Source organism: Apteryx mantelli, chromosome 18 (genome assembly GCF_036417845.1).
Source record: "Apteryx mantelli isolate bAptMan1 chromosome 18, bAptMan1.hap1, whole genome shotgun sequence".
NCBI classification, from domain to species: Eukaryota; Metazoa; Chordata; class Aves; order Apterygiformes; family Apterygidae; genus Apteryx; species Apteryx mantelli.
In genome coordinates this window covers 18809046-18823537 of record NC_089995.1, presented here as the reverse complement: position 1 = coordinate 18823537, position 14492 = coordinate 18809046, and the positions used below count along the sequence as shown (strand labels likewise).

The 14492-nt window shown below is 66.9% G+C and overlaps 1 protein-coding gene across 1 annotated transcript; it reads right to left on the bottom strand.

Moving 5' to 3' along the window:
• Positions 1–5697: 5697 nt before the first annotated feature.
• Positions 5698–14272, bottom strand: MYLK2 (myosin light chain kinase 2). The gene is made up of 14 exons (XM_067307975.1): positions 12914–14272; positions 12765–12841; positions 12403–12549; positions 12331–12363; positions 12137–12285; positions 10718–10823; positions 10111–10204; positions 9770–9879; positions 8976–9117; positions 8181–8251; positions 7618–7746; positions 6928–7080; positions 6515–6647; positions 5698–5892 (listed from the first exon to the last, which is right to left on the bottom strand). The coding sequence occupies exons 1-14, from the start codon at positions 14270–14272 to the stop codon at positions 5812–5814; spliced, it is 2784 nt and encodes a 927-aa protein (XP_067164076.1). The 3' UTR covers positions 5698–5811.
• Positions 14273–14492: the final 220 nt, after the last annotated feature.

Here is a 14492-nt window from a genome sequence, read left to right as displayed (position 1 = left end):
AGCACGAGGCTGCCGGGGGGATGCTGGCGGGGGGGGGGGGGGGGGGGGGGGTCCCGCCGGGGGACCCCTCCGTGGTGCCGCGGGAAGGCGGCAGCCCTCATCCCGGCCCCCGGTTCCCGGCTCCACCACGTCCGAGTGCAGTGGGGCCGCGGCCTGGCCGGTCCCTGGGGAGCCCCGCGGGGCCGGCTGGCACCAGGGCAAGGGACGGCGCTGGCGTCACTCGGGGACCGGCAGCGCCGCGGCCGCGTCAGCCCCGTTATCGGCCCGGCCGCCCGCAGCCCACGGCCAAACCGTGGCCGCGTCCCAGCCCCAGGCCGGGCGGCGCGGGGGGGGGGGCTGCCCTTCGTCATCGGAGGAGCCGGCACGGCCACTCAAACCCCCGGCTTTTATTTTCGCCCTTTTTTTTTTTCCTCCCCAGTGAAAAACAATATTTGAGTGCCTAGATCATGCTGGCGTCTCCGAAGCCGCCTGCAGCGAGCGCGTCTGACCTCAGCCCCCTCCTTCGCGCGGTCCCCGGGGGCGCGGGAGGAAGCGAGCGCCGCGGAGCCGTGCCCAGGGGCCGTCTGGTTCCCACACGCCGTGGCCAGGCCGCTCGCCCGCGCCTGGGAACGCGCGGCCCTGGCCGGCCGCAGCCCCGGGCCGCCGCCGAGCGAGCCAGGGGGCCGAGCTGAGGGGCCGAGCGCGGCATCGCCGGGCACGGTGCGCCCACGGCACCCTCCGCGCCACAGCCCCCAGCTGGGTGCAGGGCTGTGATGGGAGCGGGGCGGCGGGCGCCCGTGCTCCTGCCTGCACCGCGGGGCGCTGGGCACGGCCCTGGCTTGGCCCCCGGCTCGCTCCAGCCCTTGGGATCGCAGGTCCCTGCTGGAGCCTGGCCGGGGGGGGGGACAGGGCAGATTGCAGCCGGCTTGTTCATCCCTGCGCGGGGCTGGTGCCTCCCTGCCGTGCCCCTGCCCAGGGGGGACAGGGCTCGGCCCCGCTCCCGGCAGCGCGGCCGCCCTGGGCTGGCTCCTCTCCCTCCCCTTCCTCCCCCCGCGCTCACCGGCGGCCGCGGTGGGTGGGCTGGCCCCCTGCCCGCTCGCCCGCTCCCAGCCGCGCCGTGCCGCACCACTGGGGACGCAGCCGCGCTCGCACCCCGGAGCGGGAGCAGCGCTCGGCCCCCGGGGCTCCCACCGCGGTGGCGCGCGACCTCGCCCCTCTGCCGGCTGCTCCCGCGGGGTGCCGGAGCTCAGCGCCACGGCTGCGGGGCTGGACACACGGGGATGCAAGGTGCCACAGCCCCCTCCCCGCGCAGGGGACAGGGAGAGGCAGGAACACAGGGCTCCTGCCCAGGGACGGGCCTGTGATGCTGCGTGCACATGTGCGCACATGCATGCATGCATACGCAGCTGTGCACACGCACATGCACACATGCATGCACACACATGTGGCTGTGCACATGCACACACACACGTGCATGCACACGCAGCTGTGCACACGCACACACGCAGCAGCCCCGCCTGCACACCCGGGAGGCAACGAGGAGCCGCCGATGCATCAATCGGTGCCGCAGCCTCGGTGCTACCGGGAGTGCAGGGTCCGGCCACGGGGCGCCCGTCACGTGCAGCCCCTACAGAGGTGCACGGGGCACCTGCCCTTGCCCTGCTGTCCCGTCCCACTGTGGCCTGCCTGGGCGGTCTGGGGAAATCCGCCCCCCGCCGCAGCGCTGGCCTTCCTCCCACCCCTTCCTCTTCCTCCCGCACGGAGCAGCCGGCTCACCCCGCTGCAATGCCCACGGCGAGGGCTGGCGCACCAAATCCCTGCGGCACCAGAGACCCCGCCGGGTCAGCCGGACACAGGGCATCCGGTGAGGAGAAGTCGAGCACGGCCCGGCAGCCCGTCCTCGGCCTGGGGAGGTGGCGGTGGCCCTGGGGATGGCAGCGGTGGCCCTGGGGACAGGCTGCCCTGGCTCCCCAAAGGCGCAGAGCCACCGGGCCAGCCCCGGTGCCTGCACACCGAGCTGGCTGCATGCGTGGGCGCCGCGCGGGCCGGCAAGGTGCGAGAGGTGCCAGGGAGCTGTGCGAGGGGCTGAGCCCTCCCGGGCTGGCCGGGCTCCATGGGCCGGGCACTGCTGATGGGAACGGGGCGCTGCCGATGGGAAGGGGGCGCTGCCGATGGGAAGGGGGCGCTGCCGATGGGAAGGGGGTGCCCGCTTGCTGTCGGGCTGCTGCTAGCCCGGAGCCAGGGCTGTGGCTGGGAATCAGTAACGCGGAGCGGCTCGCGGGGCCGGGAGCCGCCGGGACGAGGGGAGGGCACAGGGCAGCCGGGAGCGGAGCGGGGCCGGGGAGCCCCGGGACACCCCATGCCGGGGCCCTGCAGCCCCCGCGGCCCGCGGGGACCGGGGCGACGCTCAGCTCCCGGGGCTCAGACAGGAAGGAGACGTCAGCGCGGCGGAGCGTAACTCGAACCAGATGGGGCCGCGCTCTTTTCCAGGACCGCAGGGTGGTCACCGACAGGAACTGGTCAAAGGCTGCCGGCAGGAAACGGGCTGGGAGGGAACTCCCTCGGCCGCCGCCGGAGCAGGCGCCCCGGCCCGGGCAGCGTTAACCGCTTCGGGGCCACGGGGACCCGGCCGGGCAGGGGGGGCACGGGCCCCCGACGGGGCGAACCCCGCGCAGGGCTGGGGGGCCCTGGCACAGAGGTTCAGCCGTGAGGACAGCCCTGTCCATCCCTCCGTCCCCCCTTTTCCTCCAGCACCCCCAGGGCCCCTCAACCCCCCCTCCCCAGCGCACTCGGGGACCCTTTTCCATCCCTCCAGCCCGTGGGACAAGACGTGCCGCTTCCCACCCCCCCTCCCCGCGCTTATCCGCAGCCCTCGGCTCTCAGCCTCCACTTACTCACCCTACGCAGCCCAGCCCGCGCGGCAGCGGGAGGGAGGTTTAACGCCCACCGAGCCAGCGCAGCCAGGCAACGCGGCCAAAACAGGGCCAGGAATAGCGCCAAGCCCGGCACCCCAGGGCTGCGGCAGCCCCGGAGCCGCCTACGCCGGAGGCAGCTCGGCCCCGAGGGCCAGCGCTGCCCCTGCTGCCTGCGGGCTCAGGCTGGCAGCCCCCGCGACCGGAGCGGGGCTCACACGGCGGCCGTCCGCGACCACGCGGCCCGAGACCTGGTACAACAGGTCCCTGCATCCCAGCAGAGCTCCCGGGGCTCCTTGCGCGGTGCCAGACGCCCGCGGTCCCTCGGGCCAGGGCTGTTTGCACGTGGCCGGCTCAGACTCGGGCTACCAGGGGCGAAGGGCCAGCGGATCCCCTAGGAAACGCTTGAGTAAGGACACGGGAGCCTGATCCTCTCCTTCCCCGCTCGCTCTCGAGGCTGGAAAGTACATAGGAAGGAGCCTCCATGGGAAAGAGGGCTCCCAAGCGGCCTCCGGTCCTTTCCACGTCCGGCCGGTGCGGAAAGGCGGCAGGCTGAGCCCTCTCGCAGCCCGGGCCGCGCGGGGCAGAGCGCAGGGGAAGCGGCCGCGCGTGGGGCGCTCGCAGAACCGCTGCACGTTTGGAAACACCGGCCGAATTACAGAGGGCAGCTCCCGCGGGGGGGACGGGGCCCGGCCCCGCGGGGAAGGGGAGCCCGGCCCCACTCGCACCCCGGGCCAGAGGCGCTCCCAGCTCCGCAGGACCCCACGCGGGCGCAGGGCTCGCTCTCAGACCTGTACATTTATTTACACGAAGCTGAGAGCCCGGGCAGCTCTCCGCGCGCAGCAGGGCACTGCCAGCCCGGGCAGGAGCCAGGGGAGCCGGAGGAGCCGGGCCGCAGGCGCAGCCGGCCCGCAGCCACCTCCGCTTGCCGACGCCGCCGGCGGGCAGGGCGGCCCCCGGCCTCCCCCGTTCTCCGCTCCGGGCCACGCGCCCAGGGTTTTGCTGGCAGCCGCAGAGGGCACAGGCAGCCCCGGAGCAAACAAACAATCATCTCTCACCGAGAACTCGCCCACAGCAAAAACCAAAGCTGAAGGGAACGGGGAAGCCCGGGACCTCGTGCCAACCCTCCTCTCCCACCTCCGGGCAGGGCTCGATGCCGTCAGGCTCCGGGGGGCTCCTGTCCTCCAGCTGAACCACGCAGTGATGCTGGGCTTCATGGGAGCCCCGCTGCCGCTGCCGCGGGGGGCGAGCGGGGAAGGGGCACCCGCGTCCCAGCCTCGCTCGCGGCCCTGGTCTCGCTCGCGGCCCTGGCCGCGGCCCCGGCCCCGCTCCCAGCAGGCCGGCGGGGCGAAGCTGGCCGCTCCAGCCGCCGGCCGGCCGGCAGTTCCTGTGTGTTGGTGGTCAGCGCTGAAGCAATCCTTTCATGAGCGGGGGGAGCAGGGCCCAGATGGTCTGCATTAGGACGCCTCTCTCGCCTTTATCTTGTGGGGGACGTGCGAAGGGAAGGTTGTGTTTTTCCCCTGCTGGCAGAGCAGAAGGGCAGGGAGGTTAGGAGGGAACACAAAGCCTCCTTCTTTGCTCGCTGGCTCCCATCTGGGGACGCTCCTGGAATCCGTGCTCTGCACTTCCTCCCTTCCTGTGCGCGGAGCCCTCCCGGCGCGTACAGGAACTCGGGCCCAGCTCCGGTTACTGAGCTCCCGGCTCACCCGGCGGGGGAGGAGGCGCTTTGGCCCCGGCTCGCGTGCTAATTCGCCAGGGTGCAGGTCCACACCTGCCCCTCCGGCATCCCGATGCCAAGGTGCGACTCCCAACCTGGCACGCGGGACCATTCCCCGCTGTGCTCTGGCTGGGAGCAGAGCCAAATGCCAGAGAGATCGGGCACCTCTGGGTCCAACAAAAACTTGCCCAGGGCAGGGCTGCAGCATTTACAGGCTGAATGCACAAATCTTGCGTCCAAGGTAGTGACGAGCATGTAGGGCCAGTCCAGACAGCAGTGCTCAACACATAGGACTGGTCTTTCCCCGCCACGGTCGCGGGAAAGAAACGCAAAGAGAGCAGCGATGCTACGGATGGGGGGATTTTGCAGACACGCTCTCCCGGCCCCCCGCATCAGGAGCGGGCAACGCGGAGGAGGGGGGATTCCCAGCAGCAACTGCAGAGCGGTGCTGGGCGGCTGGCACAGGGGATCCCGAGCGGCATTCGGCTGCGCCTTGCAGAGACACGGTACGTTCAGGCGGGGAGAAGGCACAGAAGGGCTAGAAATCCAGAGATGAGATCTACAACTACCAGTAAGCGGTGGCCTCACAGTCCTGGGAAGTCCAGGCTTCATGGGAACAAGGACAGCTCACGCCTCGAGGCCCGGCACTCCAGGAAGGGGCTGCCAGCGCTGCCAGCAATGGGGATCCCAGCACAGCAATGCTTCCCCAGGGCAGGATGGTCTCTCCAGAGCAGCTCTGCAGCGGTAGGGTCTGGGGTAGAAACCCCGCGGGGTCCTGGCCCCCAGGCAGTCACGCAGCGGCTCGGAGCCAGGGCAGGGCAGGAGTCTCGGCGGAGGGAGAGGATGCAGCAGAGCAAGACCCGAGGCAGCGGTTTCGTGGGGGGCGCAGAGCAGGGGTGCGGTGTGCATCTCACAGCAGCGCGGAGTCCAGAGCAGTCACCTCACAGCAGCATGAGCAGGGGCCTTACGTGTGCGTGGCACCAAGCTGTCTCTCTCCAGCCTCTCACTCCTGCCCCCAAGGTGGGAAGCAGGTAGGGTCTAACCCCAGCAGAGATCCTACTGCCATCCAGAAGCAAGAACTACGTGTCACTCTCCTGCACAATCCCAGGACCAGGCTCTGCAGTGCGCAAGCCCCTATTCCAAGTGGTTGCTCTTTGGCCTTGACTCACACATTGCTCAGTCTCCTCCCAGGGGAGGCTGAGCTCAGACATCCAGTGCTGTCAGTGATCCCGAGCTGGTGATCTTCTTGAACCGGTTGGCAGCACACACACCGATGAAGTTTTTCTGTAAAAGGGAAAGAAGAGATGCTAGTCTGACAGCAAAGGCTGCAGATCTTGAGGCAGAACCAGACCGATTTTTAGAGCTGGTTCAGGAGCTGAGCTGCAGAACTGGCAGCTCTTCCACCTAGTGAAGCTGCTTTGACCACATGAAATAAAGCCCTGACAGCCGCCCTGGCACCAGCTCAGCCCTGTCTCCTGGGAGGAAGTGCAGGGCAGGGGGAAGGCGCACAGTCAGTGCCAGGGATCAGCCACCCTCCACTCAGAGGGGCACGGCCCTGGGAGCATCCCCTTCACTCTGTCCTGGCACACTTCTGCCCCAGAAAGGCACCTTTGGGATTGGTTTGGAGGGGGACAACCATGAAGGCATCTATGTTTAAGGGAAACCCACATTTGGGGCACCCAAGCAAGGTCAGGACCCATGGCACTGGGGAGCCATTCCTCCAGGCTCAGCTGTCCCTTGCCCCACAGCTGCCAGCAGGACAGACCCGCTCTCCCCAAACACGGCCCTGCCAGGATGGGCAGGGGCTGACAGCGCCTCTCCACCAGCTCTCCCAGGCGGTGCAGATGGGGGAAGGCCTTGACTGTCCTCCCAGCCCGCAGCCAGTGCTCAGGGAGCCCCCACGCACCTTCCAGCGCCTCCGCATGACGTATTTCTTGAGCAGCACCTGGGACTTGAGGCGGCGGTTGCAGCGCTTGGCCTTTTCTGCCAGGTTGTTGAGCCACGGATGCTGCAGGCACTGGCCAGCGCTCATTCGGGCACTGAGGGCAGGAGGAAAGCAGGTCACCCTGTGCTCCCGCCCTGGGCATGGGGTCCAGCCCGACAGAGAGCTGGGGTGAGCCCCGTGGCCCTGCAGCCCCCAGAAGCCACATTCCCCCTAGACCAACCCCTAGAAGACATGCCCAGGGGGTTGAGGGACCTTGATGGTCCCAGAGTGGGTGCAGATGGTGGGTATTTGGTACACACGGGCTGGTTGAAGTGAGCACACAGATCTGGGGACACCTTCCCTCTGCCCCGCCACGACCTCTGCAAGCGTCAAACCTTTTCTCTTTGATAATGAGGTTTGAGACGAAGTCCTTGGCCTCTTCAGAGACGCTCTCGAAGGTCTCTTCGTCAAAGTACCAGTTGGCAGCCAGGACATTGTTGAGTGTCTCGGTGTCATTGTCACCCAAGAAGGGGGAGAGTCCACTGAGCCTAGGAGAGAGGAGAGGGCTGGGTGAGAAGCCAGGTGCCTTCAGTTTGGGGCACTGCACAGCCTGATTTCTCAGCCCCTTCCAAATTCCTCTAGTACAAAACAAACCTTGCCGCGGCTGTCTTGTGCCCTGCGGGTCAAGGGCCCTGCCCAGGCAGAGCAGCCGGCGCCAGGAGTAAGGACACAGCGCCCGGCTGCTGGCACCTTGCTGCACTCCCGCCCGCGGCTGGCAGAGCTGAGCCATTTCCTGTCTGCACACACGCGCCCGGACGCTCCCAGGCACCCGGCCCCGCTCGCTGCCCCCCTCCTGGCCTCCCAGGCCTGCGGCGAACGGCCCCGGGTGCCCATCTCCCCACGGAGCAGTCCAGCACCCTCCCTCCACCAGCACCCTCCACCGGCCCACCGAGCTGCGGGGCGCTCTTGGGCACGCGTGAGGGTTGGAGACTTGCTCCGCGCTGGGCAGAGGCAGCAGCTGAGCAGCAGCAGCTCCGTCCCGGTGCCCTGAGAGGGCCCCTGCCGCACCCCCCCCCCTCACGTACAGCATGTAAGTGATGACGCCCATGCTCCACATGTCCGTGGCGTAGGTGACCTGCTCGTAGTTCACCACCTCGGGGGACAGGAATTCTGGGGTGCCGAAATTCACTTTCAGCTTTTCCTGGGGGTTGTACCTGCAGTCAGGGTGGCAAGTCAGCAGGAAGGCAGCAGGCTGTCCCCAAACCACTCCCTGCAGCACCCCCCCTCCGCCCTACCCCTCCGGGAAAGGCCGAATCCGCTCCCTTCAGGCACTCTGCGCCTCTCCAACCCTCCTGGCTTGGCCCTGCTCCCTTCTGCGTCAGCCAGAGAGAGCCTGTTATTACAGTGCTCCCAAACCGCTGTCCCTTGCGGTGTACAGGCCATCAGGCAGCACAGCAGCCAAAGCCACTCGCAGACAGAAGTCTCCAGCACTCCTGGCCCCACCACGGCTCCTTCCTCCCCGCAGGGCTGGGGCAGTGCCCTGTGTCCCCACATGCCAGCGAGAGGGCAAGTAGGAGCAAAGGAAGGGAGTAGGAGGGGAAGGAGGAAGAGAAGCTGAGGAGAGAGGGAGAACAAGGAGAGCAGATACCTTCGAGCCAGCCCAAAGTCGATGATCTTCACCATGTGCCCAGTGGCAGCAACGCAGAGGATGTTTTCAGGCTGCAGGGACAGGGAGCCCCCTGGTTAGAGCCCAGCTCCCCCCCTGCTGCAGCCCAGTACGGAGGACGCGCAGGGATTTGGCTGCCCATGTATCACAGGGTCCTGCGGAGGAACTGAAGGGGCAGGACAAGCGTCTCTGACCCGCACCGGAGCAGCATCGATTTGCAGGAAACCCTCCCGCAGCTCCCCGCAAGGTCATCGCCCTGGGGCTGGCTGGCGTCGGGGAGATGCTGCCCCAGCCTGGCCTGCCGGGCGCCGCAGGCCCTGGGCCGGCACGCAGAGCAGCGGGCAGGCTGCCCACAGGCTGCAAACAGCAGCTGCCTCCCTTGCCTGCACCTTTGCACCCCTTCCTCTCCCAGACCCTCAGGCGGAGGCCAGTCCCAGCAATTATTGTCCGCAAGACCGCAGGGCTCTGGGTTCAGACCACGCAACACTCCTTTCTGCGCTGGCCCGTCCTCCCCCAAGCAGGAGACAGGGCTGCAGAGTGCGGGGGACAGGGTGCTGAGGAAAGCTGGGTGCCCGTGCAGAGCCCCTTTAGCAGGACACAGCCAGGTGCCCACATCCAGCCAGAGCCGGGGCCGGCACCAGCGAGCTGGTCCCGGAGCTGAGGAGCAGCCGCGGCTGAGGCAGGGCTGTCCCTCTCTGCTCTTGGCCCTGGTGCTGAGCACCTTCGAGGGGGGCAGCGGTGGCTGCTTCCCGGGGCCGCCCAGCCCCAGCTCCGCACCTTGAGGTCGAGGTGGAGGACGCGCATGTGATGCATGAAGCGGATCCCCTCGCAGATCTGCCTCACAAACACCATGCAGTCCACTTCCGTCAGGTGGTAGTCATCGTCGATGATCCGCTCAAAGAGCTCGCCGCCCTCCACGCTGCGTGAGGATGGACCGTGGGGTCACCTGGGCTCCCCCCACCTCCTGCCCCAAACGCTCCTCTCGCAGACTCCCTGCCCTGCCCACCCTGCGCAGCTCAGCCCCCCCCCGGCCAGCACAGCCATGGAGAGGCTCGTGGAGAGACTGTCCCTCAGCAGCAAGCAGGAGGTGGCATGAGCAGAGCCAAAGCGGGGTGTGTGCGTGCTGGGGCTGGATACCCCCTTCCCAGGGAGGGGCAGGGCGAGTTATCCCGGGACACCCCAGGTTCACGGAGCAGAGCTGGGCAGCACAGTCCCAGCCCCACCGGGTGCAAGTGGGCAGGGAGAGCAGGAGCTGTGCAGGAAGGACCCCGGTTAGGGACCTGGATCATCCTCTGCTCTGACCACAGCTACAACCATGGGAGATGCTGTCCTGGGCAAGGCACAGCCAGAGATCTGCCTCTGCCTGTGAGCAAGGTGGGGCCGGTGCCCTAGAGGGGACAGGCAGTGCCTGGGGCAAATGTCCCCTGCGGCTGACTGCTTCTGCTGGGCGAGATGGGCCAGCAGGTCTGCTCCCACCTCCAGAGATGGCACAGACCCTCCATGATGGTCCCCCTCACCCAGGCATTGGGCCCAGTCCCTACCCCGTGCCCCAGCACTGCTCCGGCACTCACAACTCCATGAAGAGGATGATTTCCCGGGGTGTCTCGATGGCATCATAGAGCTGGATCAGGTTCCGGTGGTTCAGCTGGTTCATCACGTCGATCTCCAGCAGCACCATCTCCTGCAGAACGAGCCCCACAGCAGCACAGGAGGTGCGTCAGACCTCGGCCAAGCCACTGGCCCAAGGACAAGCCCTGTCACAGCCCTGAGGCTAAACCAGCCACTGCACGCATGCACGGGCCAGATGCTGTCACACCACCTCATTTATGCCAGCACGTGGCAATGCAGGCAAGAGGAATGTCCCTAGGGAGAGCATGCTCAGACCCCCGCTCCCGCTGCACTTCGGTCACACCTTGTCCTTGGCGCCCTGTTTCCGGATGACTTTGGCAGCCAGTTTGAGCCCTGTCTGTTTCTCTGTGCACGTGTGGACTTCACCAAACTTGCCCCTGCGGAAAGGGAAAGGCAGATACCGTTGGTGGCTGCCCAGGCTCCCAGGACCCTCAAACTGTTCCAACTCCCTGCACAAGGCTGGGGCAGCTGGTCCTGCGTGCTGCTGACTTTCCATAGCGTGCTGTTCGCCACTCCCCGCAGCACCCGTCCTTCCCGAGGCTGCAGGGGAGGACTCCAACACCTTCACTCCACGACTAGAGAAGTCCCATCAACCCGAGGCACGGCTCTGCCACTCGTCTGCCCCAGCCATCGCTGGCCACCAGGTAGGACTCTGATCCTCAGTGTCAAGGGTGCCTAACCTTGTACTGTGGGCAGGGGAAATCGCTCCCAAACCAGGTGGTGGAGGGCTTCACGAGGCTCTCCCACCCTGCCGGGGCCCCTTTACTTCCCAGGGTCAAGAACACGGAGCTACTGCCAAGGTTGTAGAGCAGCTCAAGGGCAGGGCCGGGGGGAAAACCCGGGCGTCCTGCGCCGCAGCCCTCCCTGCAGCCCCAGGGTCCCCTTCTTACCCTCCCAGGATCTCCTTGGTGCTGAGGCTGAACTGGGCGCTCACGCTGGCAGACCGCAGGGCGACGATGCGGTGCGCAAAGGGGGCAGGTGGCGGAGGGACGTCGTCTGCGGAGAGAGAGCCGGGCTGAAGGGCGGCTGGGACCCCCAGGACAGCTGGGGACCCGGGCGCCCCAGGCTCGGAGCTCGGCCCTGTGCACGGGTGAAGGCTGGCACCTAGCGGCACAGCCCAGCCAGTGCTTGGGCCCAGCACCGACCCGCAGGCGCAGGATGCTGCCATGCACCGAGCCTGGCCCTAAATCGGAGCCTCCCCTCGCCTGACAGCAGCTCCTCTGCTGTCACCCACAGGATCCTGCCGCACTGCTACAGCCTGCTCTGCTGCCCGTCACCGTGCACGCTGCCACCCTGCCGCGTGCCGCTCTCGCCCTCTCCAGGCCGCCGTCCTGCACTGTCATGCTCAACCCCTCCGTGCCGCCTGGCTGTGCATCACGCTTGTCCCCTTCGTGCCACCATCCTGCACATCGCACAACCCCTCTGTGCTGCCCTGCTGCGCATCACGCTTGTCCCCTTCGTGCCACCATCCTGCACATCGCACAACCCCTCTGTGCTGCCCTGCTGCGCATCACGCTTGTCCCCTTCGTGCCACCATCCTGCACATCGCACAACCCCTCTGTGCTGCCCTGCTGCGCATCACGCTTGTCCCCTTCGTGCCACCATCCTGCACATCGCACAACCCCTCCGTGCCACCCAGCTGTGCATCACGCTTGTCCCCTTCGTGCCACCATCCTGCACATCGCACAACCCCTCCGTGCTGCCCTGCTGCACATGGTGCTCACCCCTTCCGTCCTGCTGTCCTGCACATCACGCTCGTCCCCTGAGGCCAGAGCCCCGGAGAGGTGCACCCTGCGCACCCAGGCCCGGGCCGCCCCTTCCCCACACTCCATGCACATGGACAGCGGGAACTGGCTCTTGCAGGAGCCCCACGAGCACCCTTTGCCCGAGAGCTTGGCACAGCCTCCCCTTCCCAGCCGTTCCTGCAAGGACAGCGCAGGACAACAGGACATGCTGTCCCTTGCCACCCAGCCATGCGGTGGCTGTCACACCTGCTGCCACAGGGACAGGCTCTTCTTCCTCTCCAGCATCCCTGAGCAGCAAGAAGCGTGCCATGCTCTAGCTCGGAGAAGCCTAGGGACTGGACACGACACATTTAGCCCTGTTTACAGTGAAACAGGAGCTCGAAGGCCGCTCAGCAGGCAGCAAGCCAAGAGCACGAGCCAGTGTCCCGGCAGCAGACAGAGCCAGCGTCAGACCCCGGCGCTGCTGGCCTGCCGAGGGGAGAGGCAGCGGGTCCCAGGGTGCCAGCACCCGCCAGACCGAGGGCAAGGTAGGGATCGCATTTCTGGAAGGTGACACTGCCTTACCCAGTATCTCGAAAGGGTCTTCCTTCCCGAAGTCAGGGGTGAGATAGGGGCTGGGTGGGGGCTCTGCCTCTGGCGAGGGGAGCTGCCCCTGGGCCTCGGGGCCCGGCTCCTCCGCGGCCCCGGGAGCGGAGGCAGGGGCCCCTGCAGGGCTCGCGTCCAAGCCAGGCTGGGGCTCTCCTGCGGTGCCGGCAGGCTCTGGCAACGTCCTCTCCTCCTGGGTGCCAGCGCTGCCCGGGGCAGGGCCAGGCTCAGCCGCGAGGACAGACTGCTCTGGAGCCTGCAGGTCTCCCAGGGCCGTCGGGGCAGGGCCCGGCTCTGCGGCAGGAGCTGCTGGACTCTCCTTTGCCTGCGCTGCTGTGATGTCCTCCAGTATCATCTCCATCGCAGCTGCCTCCACGCAGGGCTGCTCCTCCCTGAAAGCAGGAGCAGCAGGTGAGCAGGGCCTGGCTGGGTCCAGCAGAGCCAAGCTCCAGAGCAGCACCCAGCACCCACCTCTGCCCAGGGGACCCCAGGCACCAGGAGAGGGGGAGCAGCGAGGGGAGGGACCCCCACCCTGGGAGGATGCCAGCTGTCTGCGCAGCCGCTCTGGGAAGTGGTTTCCCGGGGGGGACGAGCAGCACACGGGTACCTTTGGCAGGAGGAGGCTGGGCAGCTCAGGCTTTGCTGCAGAACCGGGCGCGTTGGCTTGGGACCCTTCGGCTGCTTCTGCTTGTCGGCCTCTTTCTCCGCCTGTGCAGCTTTCTTCCCTCCATCCTGTGCCTTCGCAGCAGTGGGGGCTTTCTCCTTTGCAGGCTCTTCTTTCTCTCCATCCTGAGCCTTTGCTGTAGCTGGAGCTTTCTCCGCCTGTGCAGCTTTCTTCCCTCCATCCTGAGCCTTTGCTGTAGCTGGAGCTTTCTCCACCTTTGCAGCTTTCTTCCCTCCATCCTGTGCCTTCGCAGCAGTCGGGGCTTTCTCCTTTGCAGGCTCTTCTTTCCCTCCATCCTGAACCTTTGCTGTAGCTGGAGCTTTCTCCACCTTTGCAGCTTTCTTCCCTCCATCCTGTGCCTTCGCAGCAGTCGGGGCTTTCTCCTTCGCAGGCTCTTCTTTCCCTCCATCCTGTGCCTTTGCAGCAGTGGGGGCTTTCTCCTTTGCAGGCTCTTCTTTCCCTCCATCCTGAGCCTTTGCTGTAGCTGGAGCTTTCTCCACCTTTGCAGGCTCTTCTTTCCCTCCATCCTGAGCCTTTGCTGTAGCTGGAGCTTTCTCCGCCTTTGCAGCTTTCTTCCCTCCATCCTGTGCCTTCGCAGCAGTGGGGGCTTTCTCCTTTGCAGGCTCTTCTTTCCCTCCATCCTGAGCCTTTGCTGTAGCTGGAGCTTTCTCCGCCTTTGCAGCTTTCTTCCCTCCATCCTGTGCCTTCGCAGCAGTGGGGGCTTTCTCCTTTGCAGGCTCTTCTTTCCCTCCATCCTGAGCCTTTGCTGTAGCTGGAGCTTTCTCTGCCTTTGCAGCTTTCTTCCCTCCATCCTGCACTTCCGTAGCAGCTGGGGCTTTCTCCTTTGCAGGCTCTTTCCCTCCGTCCTGAGCCTGTGCTGCAGACAAGGCCGTCTCCCGCGTGGGCTCTGCCTTCCCTCCTTCAGCCTCCGCTGCAGCTAGGGCCTTCTCCGCCTTTGGACCTTTCTCCTCTCTGTCCTGAGCCTTCACTGCAGCCGAAGCCTTCTCCTCCGTGGGCTCTGCCTTCCCTCCATCCTGAGCCTCTGCTGCAGCCACGGCCTTCTCCACAGGCTCTGCTTTCCTGCCTTCAGGCTCTCCCGCAGCCAGAGCCTCCTCTTTTGCAGGCTTTTCCTTCCCTCTGCCCTGAGCCTCTGCAGCAGTCGGGGTCTTCTCCTTTGAAGGCTCTGTCTTCCCTCCTTCAGGCTCTTCCGCAGCCTTCTTCTTTCCAGGTTCTTCCTTCCCTCCACCCTGACCATCTGCAGCAGCCAGGGCCTGCTCCTTTGGGGGCTCTTCCTTCCCTCCGCCATCCTGATCCTCTACGGCAGCCGGGGCCTTGTCCCCCGCGGGCTCTGCCGGGGCAGGCTGGGCTGCGCTGCCCTTCGCTTCGGCGGGGGGCTTCCTCTCACCGCCCCCAGCATCAGGAGCGCTGCCCAGCCCGCCGTCCCGCTCCATGGGGAGACTCCAGGGAGCCCCGCCGCCCCGGCACGTCACTCCCGGCTTCAGCGAGGCTTCTGCGGGAGAGAGAGGAGAGAAGCTGACAGCTCTGCAGGGGCCCGGCTCACCCCCGCAGAGGGGCGCACGGGGCCCTCGAGGGGTGTTTTTGCAGCCCCGCGCTGGAGCCACGGCCCCCCCCCCCCAAAGAGCGGCGACCCGCTGCCAGCCCGCAGCGAGG